General features: G+C 47.1%; 1 protein-coding gene across 1 annotated transcript in view; it reads right to left on the bottom strand.

The window, feature by feature from the left end:
• Nucleotides 1–18,095, bottom strand: part of GTF3C1 (general transcription factor IIIC subunit 1) — an 86,551-nt gene that overhangs the window by 62,171 nt on the left and 6,285 nt on the right. The window contains exons 3-6 of the mRNA XM_039478061.2: nucleotides 12,014–12,190; nucleotides 11,632–11,775; nucleotides 6,766–6,862; nucleotides 1,809–1,932 (exon numbers count right to left, since the gene is read on the bottom strand). Of these exons, the coding sequence (XP_039333995.1) occupies nucleotides 1,809–1,932; nucleotides 6,766–6,862; nucleotides 11,632–11,775; nucleotides 12,014–12,190 (542 nt within the window). The remainder of the gene's footprint in view (nucleotides 1–1,808; nucleotides 1,933–6,765; nucleotides 6,863–11,631; nucleotides 11,776–12,013; nucleotides 12,191–18,095) is intronic.

Genomic DNA, 18,095 nt, shown 5'->3' with positions numbered 1-18,095 from the left:
AAGCGATTCTCCTGCCTCAGCCTCCCAAGTAGCTGGGATGTGCCACCACATTTGGCTATTATTTTGTATTTTTAGTAGAAACCCTGTTAGCCAGACTGGTCTGAACTCCTGACCTAAGGTGATCTGTCTGCCTAGGCTTCCTAAAGTGCTGGGATTACAGGCACAAGCCACCACACCTAGCCTATGGCCTAAGCAAGGTTTTTAAAGTTTCATAGGCCATGCTCCTTAGGTTAACTGTCATGGAAGGCTCAGATCCTACCTCAGTTTCGTACTGATTTTTTTTTTAAAAGATGGGGTTTCACCATATTGGTCAGGCTGGTCTTGAACTCCTGACCTCAGGTGATCCACCCGCCTCGGCCTCCCACAGTGCTAGGATTACAGATTTGAGCCACTGCGCCCGGCAAGTACTAATTGTTTAACCCTCCGTAAGTTACTCAGCATCTCTTCACTTTAATTTTCTGTCATATAAAATGGTGACAATGCCACCAACCTTACAGGGACAGATAACACAATCACGTGATACAGAATAGGCACTTCACAAAGGCTGGCTAAAAATGATGAGTGGCTGGGAGTGGTGGCCCATGCCTGTAATCCCAGCACTTTACTGGGCTGATGCAGGTGGATCACTTGAGTCCAAGAGTTTGAGACCAGCCTGGGCAACATGGCGAGACTCTGTCTCTACAAAAAAATTTAAAAATGAGTTGGTGTGGCGGCTCACGCCTATATTCCCAGCGGTTTGGATGGCTGAGGTGGGAGGATCATTTGAGCCCAGGAAGTAGAGATTTCAATGAGCCAAGATGACACCACTGCACTACAGCCTGGGCAACAGAGAAAAGACCCTGTCTCCAAAAAAAAAAAAAAAAAAAAAAAGAAAGAAAAGAAAAGAAAAGTAAAGAGGCTGCTGGGCATGGTGGCTCACACCTGTAATCGCAGCACTTTGGGAGGCTGAGGTGGGTGGATCACCTGAGGTCAGGAGTTTGAGACCAGCCTGGCCACCATGGTGAATGCTGTCTCTACTGAAAATACAAAAAATTAGCCAAGCATGGTGATGGGCACCTGTATTCTTATCTAACTCGTAAGGTTGAGGCAGAAGAATCACTTGAACCCAGAAGACAGAGGTTGCAGTGAGCAGAGATCTCACTATTGCACTCCAGCCTGGACTACAAGAGTGAGACTCTGCCTTAAAAAAAAAAAAAAAAGAGCCAGGTGCAGTGGCTCATGCCTGTCATCCCAGCACTTTGGGAGGCTGAGGCTGCTGGATCACCTCAGACTCAGAGTTCAAAACCAGCCTGACCAACATGGAGAAACCCTGTCTCTACTAAAAAGACAAAAATTAGCTGGGCATGGTGACGCATGCCTGTAATCCCAACTACTCAGGAGGCTGAGGCAGGAGAATTACTTGAACCAGAGAGGCAGAGGTTGCGGTGAGCCAAGATCAAGCCACTGCACTCCAGCCTGGGCAACAAGAGCAAAACTCCATCTCAAGGAAAAGAAAAAAAAAAAAAAAAGAAAAAGGAGAAGAATACAGTGGTTTAGTATAAGGAGGAAAGGATGACTTGTATAGTTGGGCACCATAAAACTATGATTTTGGAGGACGCCACAGAGATGTCTGCTGGAAGTTTGTTCACCAAGTATTTTCTGGGCACTTTTTACATGGACAGTCCTGAGCCAGGCACTGAAGCGTAGAGTTAAATAAATATGTGAAATCGTGATGCCGCAAGGCAGAACGTGATCTGAGAGGCTGAAGCTTGGAAGAGAGAAGTGAGAGCCAGCCAGCCAAGCGAACAGAAGTTGAGACTCTGCGTTACCTTTCTTTGTCTTACAAGGTCCACATTCTGGGTGGATCTCTTGCAAGCGAAGAGACACCACCTTGGCTAGCCCGGCATTCAGCATATACTGGTACAGACGCTTAAACGTCCTTTCACACAGCCCCTGCCAAAACACAATTTAAAAGCTACTGTTAGACTCGGCAATATGTCTGAAGTGACTAGAAAGTCAGGTAAATGAACACAAGTTCAGGACCTGAATTAATTGATTATCTTGAGGTACTAACAAGGAAAGCCTGCCAAGCTACCCTGTCAAGGGACGAAAACAAGGTCTGGAGCAGGATATAAAGGATTCTACCTTTTGATTAGAGAGGGGAAAAGAGATTCATTTTGCCAGATCCTGGAAGGGTGCGCTGGGTGGGAACGATGCAGGCAGGAGTGGAGACTGGAGACTTCATTTGATACCTTTTCATGTTGTTTTTTTTAACCATGTAAGTGTAATATTAATACAAACACACACACAGACACACACCCCTGCCTCCCACAGGCAGTGAAGAAAAAAGGAAAAGAAATTGGTTCCGAAATTTTATAGGCTGGATGCAGTGGCTAACGCCTATAATCCCATCACTTTGGGAGGCTGAGGCGGGCAGAACACTTAAGGCCAGGAGTTCGGACCAGCCTGGCCAACACAGTGAAACCACGTCTCTACCAAAAACATAAAAATTAGCTGTGTGCAGTGGCATGTTCCTGTAGTCCAGCTACTCGGGAGGCTGAGGGTGAGAACTCCTTGAATCTGGGAGGCGGAGGTTGCAGTGAGCCAAAATCAAGCCCTTGCACTCCAGCCTGGGTGACAGAGTGAGATTCTGTCTCAAACAAAAAAAAAAAAATTGTAAAAATTTTAAAAATGTCGTCTATGAAGTTACAACAGAATAACAGGTATGCATTTCTATCCCATCACTCCTATGTTTGCAAGGCTGAAGACCAAAATGATCCTAGGGGCCCTGCGCGGTGGCTCAAGCCTGTAATCCCAGCACTCTGGGAGGCCAAGGCGGGCGGATCAAGAGGTCAAGTGATCGAGACCATCCTGGCCAACGTGGTGAAACCCCGACTCAACTAAAAACACAAAAAAATTAGCTGGGAGCGTTGGTGCACGCCTCTAGTCCCAGCTACCTGGGAGGCTGAGGCAGGAGAATTGCTTGAACCCGGGAGGCGGAGGTTGCAGTGAGCTGAGATTGCGTCGATGCACTCCAGCCTGGTGCCTGGCAACAAGAGCGAGACTCTGCCTCAAAAAAAAAAAAAAGATCCTAGGAACATCTCCCCTGCAGAGGTGACCAACAGCAACCTCCAGTGCAGGCCGTGCTTTTTAAAACTGACATGTTTTATAAAAGAAAGTAATTTACTTGCCAAAATTGAAAAGTGAGTGATTTTATATAAAAAAAAAACCCAGATTCCGGCTTCTCTTGAAAAGCTCAGATCTGGCAGCCAACGCTGGGACCGCAGCTCCTTGCAGCAACAGTGATCAGGAGCCTCAACCAGCTGCTCTTCAGCAGGGCCCGCCCAGCTCCAGGGGCCCACAGCCTTTGCACCCCATCAGACTCTCTGACAATGAAACTGAAGGTCAGTGGCCATTTATCACCATTTTTGTGCTGTTTTTCTCTAACGGTAGTTAAGAGGAACGTTAATTTCTTAAACCTGTGCTGTATCAAAAATTTTTTTTTACACTTGGCCCATTTTGCTCATGGGTATCACCCTCCTGGGCACTGACAGAAGAGTAAGGCAGGTTACCACGGCTCTCAGCAAAGGAACGAACAGCGGGAGGCACTCATGACTGACAGCTGTTCGTTAAGTGGTACAGGTTTCCTCTTACACTTTGGGGGAGAGACAGAGAGCAAATGTCCATGGGCTGCCGCTGCCACAAGTGTGGTTACCTCCCGGCTACCCAGAGCTCCGGCCCTCGAGTGGCAGAACATATGGCTATCAAAACAATACAGATGACTCACATATGGCTCATTCAAAGCCACTGGCTTGTAAATGGCATCTATGTTAATATAGCTGTGCCCCAACGTCATAAAGAGACCCCATGGAAACTCATCCATCAGATCCCAGCCCTCGACATATGGTTCTAAGTCCTGGACCATCCTAAGAGGGGAAGGATGATGCAGTCTTACTTTCTGGGGGGCTGCCATCAATGACTCACACAATCTGGCCAGCAAAAAGAGAAAGGCAGTGAGTCTTCGTACCAAATCCCCCCAAAAGGCATCATCCATATTCATGGCCTCAGCCTCATCTATAGGCTAATTATTCATGGAATCCTGCTCAGCTCTCTGTGACCCCAATTTCCAGCTGCCGACTAGACATCACCAGGGGATTGTTGTGGAAGATCTTCATACCCAATACGTCCAAAACTCAGATTTGTCCTGTGACTCCGCTCACCCATATGCTCCACTTTCCCTCCTCTCTATTCAACTCTCATTCGGCAAGTATTTACGAAGCATCTACAGGAGGCCATGCCCCCTCTCCATCACGGGGGCTCAGAGTGGGCAAGTAGGCACGACGCCTGCCTCACCAGCCTGCCTTTGTGCTGCCTCAGGGAGCAGCAGCCATTCCAGCCAAACACAACAGTTTTACCCTGAGATCCTCCTTCTCCGGTCACCTCTACAGCCCGGTGCAGGTGCTCACCACGTCCTGGAAGTTTCACCTCCAAAATGTTTCTCAAACAATTCCAGCCCTCATGGCCACCACCTCGCCACCTGTTTCCCATCCCCTTCCCTCCGCCAGCTCATCTGCCTAGACTGCAACCTCCACCTTTGGGCTCAAGCAATTCTCCCGTCTCAGCCTCCCAAGTAGCGGGGACTACAGGTGCATGCCACCGTGCCTGGCTAAAAACTTCATTTCTACACGGCCAGCAGCAGTGTGTAAGGCTAAAAGTCCCTACTCCTCAGCCAGCATGCCAGACCTTTCTGATCCGGCCCCTACCTTCCTGTTCAGCCACACACTGTACCGGCTGCCCTGTGGATTACTTCTAAGCATAACCAATGGCCTTCCACAACTCATGCCTTTGCACGAGCTCTTCTTCTTTCTCTCAAATGCCACTATCCCTCTGCTTCTGTGGGGAAAAGCCCAGCTCAACTATGCTTTTGGCACAGCTCTGAGACTTTCCCCAGTTCTCTAAACCAAGCACCCCTCTCCCTCTCCCTCTCCTGGCTCAGCTGCATCTTTCTAGGTATGTTCACACACCTGCCCTTCTGGTTAGACAGCTCCATGACAGTGTGGCTAACTTTCACCATCTTATGGAACACAGTTCTAACTCAACATACACGCTCCCTGAAGTATTTTGTTGAATGAATATGTGAAAGGCTGTCCAGTAACAGTCAAGGCGTGCTGCTTACAAAGTCCACAGGGCTGACCTGAAACCAGGCTAGCCCCGCTTCCCAGCCCCCGAGTGACCTGGTAGGAGAGAGGGTTTCAATCTCCAAGGTCTGCATGGGCTGGGCAAGTAACATCAACTAACATGGTGGCCAGATACTTGTTTATTAAGCCGGTAGGAAATTCCTTCATTTCTGCCAGGGTTTCCTGATAGAGGCCTTCTCCATCTACCTTTTATTTTCCACTCTGATAAACTCAGACACAGAGAAGCAAAACCCTTCTCCCCTACTACAAACAGCAGTTCTCATGGAATGACAAATGGCCCTGACTCCCTGCCTCGTGTCTGAGAGGTGACAGGAAGCAGGCGGACTGTGGGGGACCCAGCAGTGCACAACTAGTTCCAGCTAACTGCTATCAGAAGAGATGGAAGGCCCAGGCTTCTCGTTTCTCCAGACAAACTGGAAACCTCGATTTTTACGGAAAATCTCAATTTCTTAAAAAATGCTAGGTCAAATTTATTTTTAACAGACCAAGTCAGGCCCACAAGCCTCCAGACGCTTTAAAGAGACTCAGGCAGGCAGTGAATCTAGCAAATTTGGAAGACACCTCCTCCCGCTGTGAACCATGAAATGAGAGACTAGAATTCCATTGATGCAACGCAGGTACAGAACAGGGACTGCCCTGGTACCTACAGTCAGACTGAAGACCACTCATTAGGGGACTCATTACTAGTAACCAAAGAGCTTGACGTCAGATGTGCAGTTTTAAGTCCTGGTTTCACCCACAGGGCCATCTGTTTCCTTCCCATCTCTAACACTGGCTCCTTCCTAACTTGCACTGAAAACGTCCAGTCAGACTGGAAGCAGTGCCGCTCCACCTTTCTTCCTCTCCCGCTCGCTTCACCACAGCTTCTGCTCCTGGGACCAGAGATGAAGCAGGTCAACAGCTGCCTCCCTCCCTGCGTCCTTCCCCCTCCCGCTCAGGATAGCCACTCTGCTATTTCAGTACAAAACCACTGGGTACAAGATGACAAGCTTGATTACAGAAGTAAACCTAAATGCCATGTTTTCCTATTCCATCTGAACTTTGATAATAGGTCCTAGAACAGACTCCAGGGGAAAAATGCAAGCCAGGCAAAGGCAAGAATTTATATAAAGGACAGAGCACTCTCTCATTCTAAAAAACAGCCAGGCAAGGCGGCTCACACCTGTAATCCCAGCACTTTGGGAGGCTGAGGTGGAAGGAGCACCTGAGGTCAGGAGTTCGAGACCAGCTTGGCCAACATGGTGAAACCCTGTCTCTACAAAAAATACAAAAATTAGCAGGGCGTGGTGGTATGCGCCTGTACTCAGGAGGCTGAGGTAGGAGAATCGCTTGAACCTGGGAGGTGAAGGCCACAGTGAGCCAAGATTGCACCACCGCACTCCAGCTAAGGCAACAGAATGAGACTCCATCTCAAAAAAAAAAAAAAGAAAGAAAAGAGAAAAACACAAAAAAAAACAAGGGAAAATCCCATTTTCGACAAGTCCAGAATAGAGCTTTGGGTTGCGATTCATTCATCTAAGCCTGACAAGCCCTCCTGGCTGTGGTACAGATCACACCCAGCCCCACCCGTGAGAATCCCCAGGCTCACCAGCTCTTCCCTCAGCTTTCCCAGCGTCTCTATGTGGTTAGTCCGCGTGCTCAGCATGCCTGAAAGCTTCTCCATGAGGATGTCGTATTTGCTTCTCCTGCAAGAACACCGAGCAGTTTATTTTTTTAAACCTGTTGCTGAAGTCAATATTTACAGCCTGTTTTTTAAAGATGACAAAGTAAGACTTGACTTAATTATCTGACAACAAATGACAGAGTCGTTTACGTTTCAAAGATCATCGAGCCCAACTCCCACCTTCTACAGGTGGAGAGACTGGCTGTGAGTGGTTCCATCACGTCTACGGCCACCTTTCTAGAGGCAATGTATAGACTAGACTGTAGGACTAAAACCTGCATGACATGATTCTGTAAAGCACTTTTCATTTTTACAATACTTTGAAGTTTAGGACGTATCACATATATCGTCTTACAAATCATTTGGTGAGGGTCTGTGAGTGGTGGCTCAAGCCTGTAATCCCAGCACTTTGGGAGGCCACGGCAGGCAGATTGCTTGAGGTCAGGAGTTTGAGACCAGCCTGGCCAACGTGGTGAAACCCCATCTCTACTAAAAACATAAAAATTGGCTGGATGTGGTAATGGGTGCATCTGTAATTCCAGCTACTTGGGAGGCTGAGATGGGAGAATCACTTGAACCTGGAAGGCAGAGGTTGCAGTGAAATGAGATTGTGCCACTGTACTCCAGCCTGAATGACAGTGAGACTCCGTCTCAAAGAAAAACAAAAAACAAATCATTCAGTGAGGAAGGTTGGGGGTTATTCCACAAAGTGAACAGGCTTTCCAAAGTTCAGGCTGGAGACACAAACCTAGGTCTTCTTCCTCTAAATCCAGTCTTCTCCTCACTACACTGCACACCACTCTGATTCTGAGGCTCTGGTTTCTGTTCCTGACAACACTGGTGTGATCGAGCCTACCTTCCTTCTCATTTCTACCTTGAGGTGGATGTCAAGATCAATGCTTCCAAGCTAACGGCCACCAAAGGAAGCTACTAAAAAACAGAGGGCTCTTGACTGTGCACGTCTAGGGGGAGCTCAGGGAAGGGTGCAGGGAGAAGCCTTGTGGCCTGTCCTGGGGGAGGGAGAGCACACGTACGGGAGCCAGAGACTGAACCCACTTCTCCATTTGTACTGCCTCTCAATGAATTAAATAGAGGGACAGGCAGTTCATGCATATGAGCCACTCTGTATAAGACGCACTGTGTCACAGCCATTTAACACAAGAGACAACAGTGGTTCAAAGAGGTCAGTGACTTTGGCCAGGTGAGGAGCAAAGATGGAAACACAGATCTTGACTGAATCCAGTGTTCTCTCTCCTACCTACGGCTGCCACCCTGTGTTCTTGGCAGAGCACAGGCTACACACAAGCTAAGAGTTTAGTGAGACAGTTGCTTAACTAATGGACAGTATGGCCCAATTAAAATGTGAAGTCGTAAAAGACGCTTCTCTCCAATACTGTGCAGCTGGCTCTTGGACAACATGGGTTTGAACTGGGTGGGTCCACTTATATGCAGATTTTTCATATTTATTCAAAAAATATATTAGAAAATATGTAAAAATATATTATAAAACTTTTTGGAGTTTGTGACAGTTTCAGAAAACTCATAAACTGTATGTTAGAAATACTGAAAAAATTAAGAAAAAAGCATGCCATTAATGCATAAAATATATGTGGATACTAGTCTATTTCATCATTAAATTACCATAAAATATACACAAATGTATTATAAAAAGTTAATCAAAAGTTCTACAACCATTTACAGAGCATATATGGTGCCATGTGCAGAGGAGGAAATGTAAACAAACATGAAGATGCAGGATGAAATAATATCTGCATAGAATTAACCATAATACACCGTGTACTACTGTTAATAACTTCGTAGCAACCTCCTGTTGCTATTGTGGTAAGCTTAAGTGTGAGTAGCGGCTTAAAAATGCCATGTGGTGGGCAGGGGGTGGTGGCTCACACCTGTAATCCCAGCACTTTGGGAGGCCAAGGTGGGCATCGCCTGAGGTCACTGCACACCACTCTGATTCTGACCAACATGATGAAACCCCGTCTCTACTAAAAATACAAAAAAATTAGCCAGGTGTGGTGGCACATGCTTGTAGTACCAGCTACTTGAGAGGCTGAGGCAGGAGAATCGCTTCAACCCAGGAAGTGGAAGTTGCAGTGAGCCGAGATTGTGCCACTGCACTCCAGCCTCGGCAACAGAGCGAGACTGTCTAAAAAAAAAGATCCCATGTGACACTCATCATCTCTGTGTGAGCAGTTCCTCTCTAGTAAATTGCTTATTGCAGTAAAAAGTGATCTCTTGCAGTTCTCACGTATTTTTCCTCGTGTTTAGTGCAATAACATAAACCTTGACTAATGTCATGGGACCCATTCAAAGTGCCACTAATGATGCTGGAAATGCTCCCAAGAAGCAGAGAAAAGTCATGACACTTCAAGAAAAAGTTAAATTGCTTGACGTGAACTGTACAGTGAGGTCTGCAGCTGTCGCTGCCCGCCATTTTAGACAATTTATCTTGATAATAGACCATGTAAACTTACGGTATCAGTAAACACAGTACAGTATTGTAAATGTGTTTCTTTTTTATTCAGATAGAGTCTCCCTCCGTCACCCAGGCTTGGGTGCAATAGCGTGATCTCGGCTCACTGCAACCTCCGCCTCCCAGGTTCGAGCAATTCTCCTGCCTCAACCTCCAGAGTAGCTGCGATTACAGGCACATGCCACCATGCCTGGCTAATTTTTGAATTTTTTTTTTTTTTAGTAGAGACGGGGTTTCACCATCTTGACTGGGCTGGTCTCGAGCTCCTGACCTTGTGATCCACCCATCTCGGCCTCCCAAAGTGCTGGGATTACAGGCATGAGCCACTGTGCCCGGCCGTAAATGTGTTTTCTTTAATTACCTTTTCTTTTCTCTAGTCCACTTTACTGTAATAATACAAGAACAGGCTACAACACACGGAACAAAATATGTGTTAACTAACTTAGTAGTATTTGTAAGGCTTCTGGTCAATAGGCTATTGCTAGTTAAGTTTTTGGGGAGTCAAAAGTTTTGTGTAGCCGGGTGCAGTGGCTCATGCCTATAATCCCAGCACTTTGGGAGGCCAAGGTGGGTGGATTACTTGAGGTTGGGAGTTCAAGATCAGTCTGGCCAACATGGCAAAACCCCGTCTCTACTAAAAATATGAAAATTAGCCGGGTATGGTGGCAGGTGCCTATAGTTCCAGCTACTAGGGAGGCCAAGGCAGAAGAATCACTTGAATATGGGAGGCAGACATTTAACAGAGGTGCAGCAATGATGATTTTCAACCCTGGAGATCCGCAGTCAATAGAGTCTACACACGTGTCAAGCACTTTCTTTGGGCCAACCCACGTGCACTGTAAACTTTAACATTTACATGGAATCATTCCCCTCCTTTTTGGAGAATGCATCCCTCGCTCCTGACTATCCCTCAGAGCTGCCTACCTCTACTCCAGAGACCTGATGGCCAGGTACTGAGGGGCTCAGAGCTTCCTCAGCCAAGGGCTGCTCTTCCCAGGCCCTGCATCAGCTTGACCTTTTCCCATCCTGGCTTCTGCCCCTCCCACAAAAAATGGCATGAGGTTGGACAGTGTGTCTGGGACCTCTGCAAAGTGATGAAACTTTTCTGTCCCTCATTCCTGTGCCAAGTAATTAGCCACCCCAACACCAAGGATGAAGGAGTCAGAGATAACCTACTCACTCCCAGAGCCTCCCTGGTCCTCAGAAGGGAATGCGCACATTTTACCAGTTTGCTGTGTCGTCTGGACAATAATATCCCATTAAAATGGGAACATCACACATTGTTATTATTTAGCAGAACCTTGCCATCTCATCCATACAGGTTATTATGGCTGAGTGCTGCAAAACACCCAATTTGAAACTGACATAATTCAACTACAATTCTGCCACCACAAATCAAATCTGACTTACTTTTACTTTAACATCTCCACAAAATGTCACCAAAATGTTAATGGTTCCTATTGTTGGCTGTGAAGTTACAGATTTATTTTTCCCTCTTTTAGATATAGTTTCCAGGTTTTCTAAACAAGCAGGACTTATTTTCACAAGAAACAGACAACAAATATCTTTTTTTAAAAAGCTATGGTCATATTCTGATTTGGTTTCTACTATTTTTTTTTAAAATTTTTTAAATTTTTTTTGAGACGGAGTTTCACACTTGTTTCCCAGGCTGGAGTGCAATGGTGCGATCTCGGCTCACCGCAACCTCCGCCTCCTGGGCTCAGGCAATTCTCCTGCCTCAGCCTCCTGAATAGCTGGGATTACAGGCATGTGCCACCATGCCCAGCTAATTTTTTTTTTGTATTTTTAGTAGAGACGGGGTTTCACCATGTTGACCAGGATGGTCTCGATCTCTTGACCTCGTGATCCACCCGCCTCGGCCTCCCAAAGTGCTGGGATTACAGGCTTGAGCCACCGCACCCGGCCTGGCTTCTACTATTATTTTTCTTAAGAGACAGGGTCTCACTCTGTCACCCAGGCTGGAATATAGCAGTGCAATCATGGCTCACTGGAGCCTCAAATTCCTGGGCCCAAGCGATCCTCCCACCTCAGCCTTCTGAGTAGCTGGGACTACAGGTGTGCGCCACCCCACCCAGCTAATTTTTTATTTTTATAAAGACTCAATCTTGTTGAGTTGCACAGGTTGGTCTGGAACTCTTGGCCTCAAGCAATTCTCCCATCTCAGCCTCCCAAAGTGCTACAATTACAGGCATGAGCCACCGTACCCAGCTGCCCCTGTGAGTTTTACTACACGTGGCTGAAACTAAAAAACCTAAGGTTGTGATCACTACAAACCATACCTGTCCACATGAAAGCGGTTCAGTAGGAGGAGGATTGAGTGCTGCTGGGCTCCAGTGGGTAAGCGGATCACGTGAGACTGCATCGTAATCAGCCCATTTTTGTTCAAAATTTTTCTGTGATAGTGCAACTTCCCAGCATCAACCCTGGAGGAGAAGAGGAGCCGTGTTATTTGCTTTGCTGGTAGCTTTATCAAGTACAGAGTCTCCCATGTGTACATGAACACCAGAGACACACACCTCCTGTCCAGCCAACCTAACAGTCACTGAGACAATGGCCTTGAAACAAAAAGCCATGCCTTGGGGAAGATACCGCAGCAGATATCAGGGGTTCAGAGTGCAATGACAAGCGATTTAAAGCAGAGAAGCAAATCCTCCCACTTACTTGAAAGCAGTGGTGTGCAGGTCTCGCTGGAGCTCCCCTTGCCACCTGGACCGGCCTAACCGCTCCAGGATGCAATAAGAAAAGTCAGGCAGCTTCAGGTCCGGATCCCCCTCCTGGCCTATCAAGGCCCTGTACCGCATGGCCTGGGAGGCAACAATGATCAGTTTCTTCCCCCACCTGCAAATCAGAAACAACTGCGTGAAGAAGTAAGTTTAACTGATTTCAGGAAAACTGAGATATGAAAAGACATGAGCAGAATCCTCATTTTCTGCTTCTTCCCAGGAGTTCACAAGACCCCAAAATCGCCGGGCGCGGTGGCTCAAGCCTGTAATCCCAGCACTTTGGGAGGCTGAGGCGGGTAGATCACGAGGTCGAGAGATCGAGACCATCCTGGTCAACATGGTGAAACCCCGTCTCTACTAAAAATACTAAAAATTAGCTGGGCATGGTGGCACGTGCCTGTAATCCCAGCTACTCAGGAGGCTGAGGCTGGAGAATTGCCTGAACCCAGGACGCGGAGGTTGCGGTGAGCCGAGATCGCGCTATCGCACTCCAGCCTGGGTAACAAGAGCAAAACTCTGTCTCAAAAAAAAAAAAAAAAAAAAAAAAAAAGACCCCAAAATTAAGCTAAGTAAGTTTTCAGTCTTAGAAGTATAGCATGCTGAAGGAACAGAGCATGAAGGAACAAGGCCTTTTTCTTTTCTGAAAGCCCTACAGGGCTCGCCAAGGTGCTCAGACCAAATCCAACTCCTCATCCCATTCCTCCTGGAAGGCTCTCCATGGCCCAGTTCCTCCCTGCCTTGCTCATCCTCCTCGGGCTGCCCCTCACCCACAGGAGCCTTCTTGTTCCTAAGACAAGCCTCAGGGGCGCTACCCTTGCTGTTTCCTTGGCCTGGCTGCTTTTCCTCCAGATCTTTAGGTGACTGATTTCTTCTCAACATTCAGGTCACAGCCCAGCCGTCAACTTCTCAAGCCTTCCATAAAACATCACCTGGAGTTCCAGCCTCAACCCCACCATTTCCATATTCTTCATAGCGCTTAGTACTCTCAGAAATGACTACACATATATATATATTTCTTTTTGCCAACTTTGTCAGTTTTCCTCACTCAAATATAAGTGCCATCAGAGCAGGTATATGGTCAACCTGTTCACCAGGACATCCTTAGTGCCTAGAATAATTAATCTGAGTGATAATAGGGGCTCTGTGTACATTGGTTGAGTAAATGAACTAGCCTAGTGAGCCGGACTGCTAAATTAATCTTCAGAGTCAAAAACAATGAACTGTGCAAATCAGTGGACCTGCAGTCTAATTTTGACTTTACGATGGAAGGCCAGACCTTGCACAAATCATTAGTTCCTTCTACTAAATTGATGTATGAGAAAGAATGCACGGAAAGAGGCCAAAACCACTTACTAGCGAGGCATGTGAGGACAGCCCAAGTGAGAAGACGCACTTCTGTGCTGACGCCAAACAGTCCTGACTGTGCATTCCCCACCCCTGTTGGAGGCTCTGGCACAGTGCCTGGCCTGCTCAACTGTACCGACATTTTGAGCAAAGTGACCCGCTCCATTTACCCACTCTCAGAGTCCAAGCCCTGGCCCCGCAGCTGGGAGATCCCACTCATCCCTCCCTCGCTCCTTGGCATCAAGTTACTCGACTGGAGAAGACTGAAGTTGGAATGTGTCCCCCGAAAGTTCATGTGTTAGAAACTTGATTTCCATTGTAACAGTATGAAGGGGAAGAACATGTAAGAAGTGATTAGGCCAGGAGAGCTCTGCTCTGCCCTCATGAATGCATTAACGCTCTTATCGTGGGAATGGGTTAGTTATCTCAGGAGTGGGATGTCCTTGCCAGATGCTGGTGCCATGCTCTTGAACTTCCCAGCCCCTCGAACCATGAACCAAATAAATTTCTGTTCTTTATAAATTACCCAGTTTGTGGTATTCTGTCATAGCAGCAGGAAATGGCCTAAGGTAGAGGACCCCCCCTTTCCCAGATGAAGGAGTCATGAAGGGTCCACATATAAAAACTCACAGGCTACCAATTCATTTATTGGGAGCCAATATCCACTCTTCTCAGCCCTATTATTTACAGATGCCTGGTCACGAGGTCCTTCGGCAACCACACTGTTCAACTCAGTCTGACACTTTTCCTTCCTTCTTCCTCACACCAGATGACCTGACTTCTACCACCAAGGAGGCACACACACACACACAAAAAGGCTGTCTTTGTTTTAACTTAACTGCATCTTTCTTCATAGTGTTTAAGACCTGTAATTAGTCTTTTGCCCAAGTCACAGAAACCTATATAGTCTGTCTTTAAAAAGAATGTTAGGTTGTGAATATACATGACAAAGAGTCCACTTTATGTATCTGAATTTCATAAACTTGGGACCTATGCTTTTTTCTCAAAACAAGATATTAAGTTAAATTGTAAGAGGTCAGTTGGGGGAAAAAGGTTTGAAAACAGGCACTGCTTTGCTGCTTTGAAAATGTCATTAGTCTTACTAGTTTACCATCCTTCACTGTCATGATCCCAATGTTTCTGTTAATTATTGCCAATTAACTTATTCAACAACTACTGCTAGTTTTAATTTGTTGACTATGGTCATCTTACACGTTATCAAATGCCAATTAAGTAGCATTTAAAGTACACCAGGACACCAAGACAAATAAAAATAGTTTCTACCTTCAAGAAGCTCACAGGCTACTCAAAGAGAAAAAATTTAAAATGAACAAATGAACAATTCTAGTATGAGGTCATAACTTCTCTGACAGAAAGAAGCTCTAGTTGTTGAGGCCTATAAAATGGCATAGCTGAGGAGCCCTAATTCAAACATGCGTGTATAAACAGAGTATGTGCACAGGGATTAAGAAAAAACCCTCGAAGAGGTGATTCTTTTTTTTTGAGACAGTTTCCTGCCAGGGTGGAGTGCAGTGGCGTGATCTTGGCTGACTGCAACCTCTACCTCCAGAGCTCAAGTGATTCTCCTGCCTCAGCCTCCCAAGTAGCTGGAATTACGGGCACCCGCCCCTGCATCAGGTTAATTTTTCTCTTTTTAGTAGATAGGGTTTTGCCAGGTTGGCCAGGCTGGTCTTGAACTCCTGGCCTCAAGTGATCCATCTCCACCTCAGCCTCACAAAGTGCTGGGATTACAGGTGTGGACCAGCACGCCTGGCGAGGAGGTGACTCTTGCATTAGCAGTGAGCTGGGCAGATGAGAGGGAGAAGGGGAAGGATGCAGAAGCTGCAGTGACAGAGGCACGAAGAAGCCTGCCTGCTCCCGGAGGCAAGTGGTGCAGTACGGCTACCCAGTCTGGAGTGCGGCAGCCAGCCAGAAAGCAGAAGGAAAGCCCGAGAGGCCAGCACCTACATCCCCAATGGCCCTCTGATGCCGTGCTGGGGAGTTCAGATTCTATACATGGGTCAGGGGTTACAACTTCAAACATGTATTGCTACAAGGGCAGCTTTGTGCCTGGCATATTATAGAACTGAGAGACACAGCCATGAACAACAAGGATGGAGTCCCTGACTTTAGGCAATGTATAATCTAGTGAGGAAACTGTTACATAAACACACACTTTATTTTTGGTGCCATAAAGAGTACTAGGATGGTGTCTGGGCAACGGGGGGCACTTCCAGAGGAGTCAGGTTGAAGCCTTAATGATGTGGCGATGCTAAGGCTTGAGGGCAGAATATTCTTGGCAGTGGAACAGCACAAGTATTGCCTTGAGACAGAAAGGAGCCCAGGGTGTTGAGGCTGAAGCACAGCAGAGTGGAGAGACTGAGGGGGCTGAGGTCAGAGCACTGGGTGGGCAGGGGCACAATCACACAGGGCCTGCCAGGCCCCCATCAGGAGGGCAGGGAGCACACACAAACACAGCCTCAGGGTGTGTGGAACCCGGCAGTACATGGTCAGCTGAGAGGAACTCTGGTCTATCCTATATCACCCTGTACAAAATCGGTCTCAGTTCAACTAGATCTTGTGATTTTTCAAGAAAAGCTAGAAATCCAGTTTTTTAAATATGAGCAATGAAATAAAATCAAAAAACAAACAGAATACCATGCTGGGCACACAGAGCTCATCTGTGGGCAGATTTTGTCAGTTTGAAATCTCTGCCTAATGTGGGCAGGGCACATCATATCACACTAGGGCCTAGGAGAGTCCCACATTTATGGCTTGTACAGCCACATGCATGGGAGTATGTCTGAGCAGAATAAAGAATGAGAAAAGGCAGTACTATGGTTTGGATGAGGCCTATTCACACCAAAACTCATGCTGAAGTTTAACCACCAGTAGGCCGGCCACAGTGGCTCACACCTGTAATCCCAGCACTTTGGGAGGCCAAGGTGGGCAGATCACCTGAGGTCAGTAGTTCAAGACCATCTTGGCCAACATGGTGAAACCCCGTCTCTACCAAAAATACAAAACTTAGCTGGGCATGGTGGTAGGTACCTGTAATCCCAGCTACTTGGGAGGCTGAGGCAGAAGAATTGCTTGAACCTGACAGGTGGAGATTGCGGTGAGCCAAGATCGTGCAATTGGACCTAGCTGGGTGCCAAGAGCAAAACTCCATCTCAAAAAGAAAAAATAAAAAGTTTAACCACTAGCACAGCAGCACTGGGAGGTGGGACCTAGTAGAAGGTGTTTGGGTCATGGGGGTGGAGCCCTTGTAAACAGATTAATGTCACCTGGAAAAGTGAGTGAATTTTCCTTTTCTTGGGAATGGATTAGCTCAGTGAGAGTGGGTTGATGTAAAGCAAGGACACCCTCCGGGTTTTGCCCCTTTGCCCATGTTCACCGTCCCTTGCACCTTCCACCGTGTCATGAGGCAGCATGAAAGTCTTGCCAGAAGCCAATGCCATGCCCTTGACCTCCCAGCCTGCAGCACTGGGAGCTAAGTAAGCCTCTTTTCTTTGTATATTACCCAGCCTCAGGTATTCTGTTCCAGCAACACAGTAAGACAGGAAGAGAAGGCAGGTTTGGGGCAAAGGAGAGTGATGATCACACTGAGTATGCACAGCAGGTTATTGTATTAACACATATGGTGCTTGGGAAAGAGGTCTAGGCAGAAAGCCTTTAGGAACAGTCAATGTTTCTTTCTTTCTTTTTTTTTTTTTAAAGAGATGGGGTCGGCAGGTGTGGTGGATCACCTGAGGTCAGGAGTTCGAGGCTAGCCTAGCCAATAAGGTGAAACCCCACCTCTACTAAAAATACAAAAATTAGCCAGACGTGGTGGCACGCGCCTATAATCCCAGCTACTCAGGAGGCTGTGGCAGGAGAATTGCTTGACCCTGGGAGGTGGAAGTTGCAGTGAGCCAAAATCACGCCACTGCACTCCAACCTAGGCGACACAGCAAGACTTTGTCTCAAAAAAAAGAGAGATAGGGTCACACTTGTCGTCCAGGCTGGAGTGTGGTGGTACAATCATAACTCACTAAAGCCTCAAACTCCTAGGCTCAAGCAGTCCCCCCATCTCGGTCTCCCAAGTAGCTGGGACTACAGAGTGTGCCACAATGCCCAGCTAGTTTATTTTTTAGTAGAGATGGGGTCTTGCTATGTTGTCCAGGCTGGTCTTGAACTCCTGGCCTCAAGCAATCCTCCTGCCTTGGCCTCCCAAAGTGCTTGGATTATAGGTGTGAGCCGCTGTGCCTGCTCGGCCTACCAATCAACATTAAAGTGGTGGAAGGAAGTAGGGGAATCCACAAAGAAGCTGGTGAGGAACGGCCTGGAGAGCAGAAAAACAAAATAAGGAAGGAAGCCACAGGCACAAAAGCTTTGAGTCCTTAATAGGGGGGTCAAGGAGATTAGGGGCCTAACGGTATTCATGGCTTAGGGTAAAAACTGTGAAGTGATAAATTGGGATCTTAAAGGATAAAAACTGTGAAGTGATAAAGTCAGGAATCAGGATCACAGTGGGCAAAGGTGTGAAGGGGAGGTGAAGAGGTAGAAACAGTGAGTGGTGCTGGTTCTTCGAAGAAGCCTGGCTGCAGTCAAACAGGTGGCCAGTTACAAGGGATCTGAAGTCAAGAGAAGGTCCTACTGTGAGGTGAGTGAACTGTGCTCATGTGCTGAAGGGA

This window comes from Saimiri boliviensis, chromosome 12, assembly GCF_048565385.1.
Source record: "Saimiri boliviensis isolate mSaiBol1 chromosome 12, mSaiBol1.pri, whole genome shotgun sequence".
NCBI lineage: Eukaryota > Metazoa > Chordata > Mammalia > Primates > Cebidae > Saimiri > Saimiri boliviensis.
The sequence above is the reverse complement of the archived record's forward strand: the minus strand, read 5'-3'. Positions and strand labels throughout refer to the sequence as shown.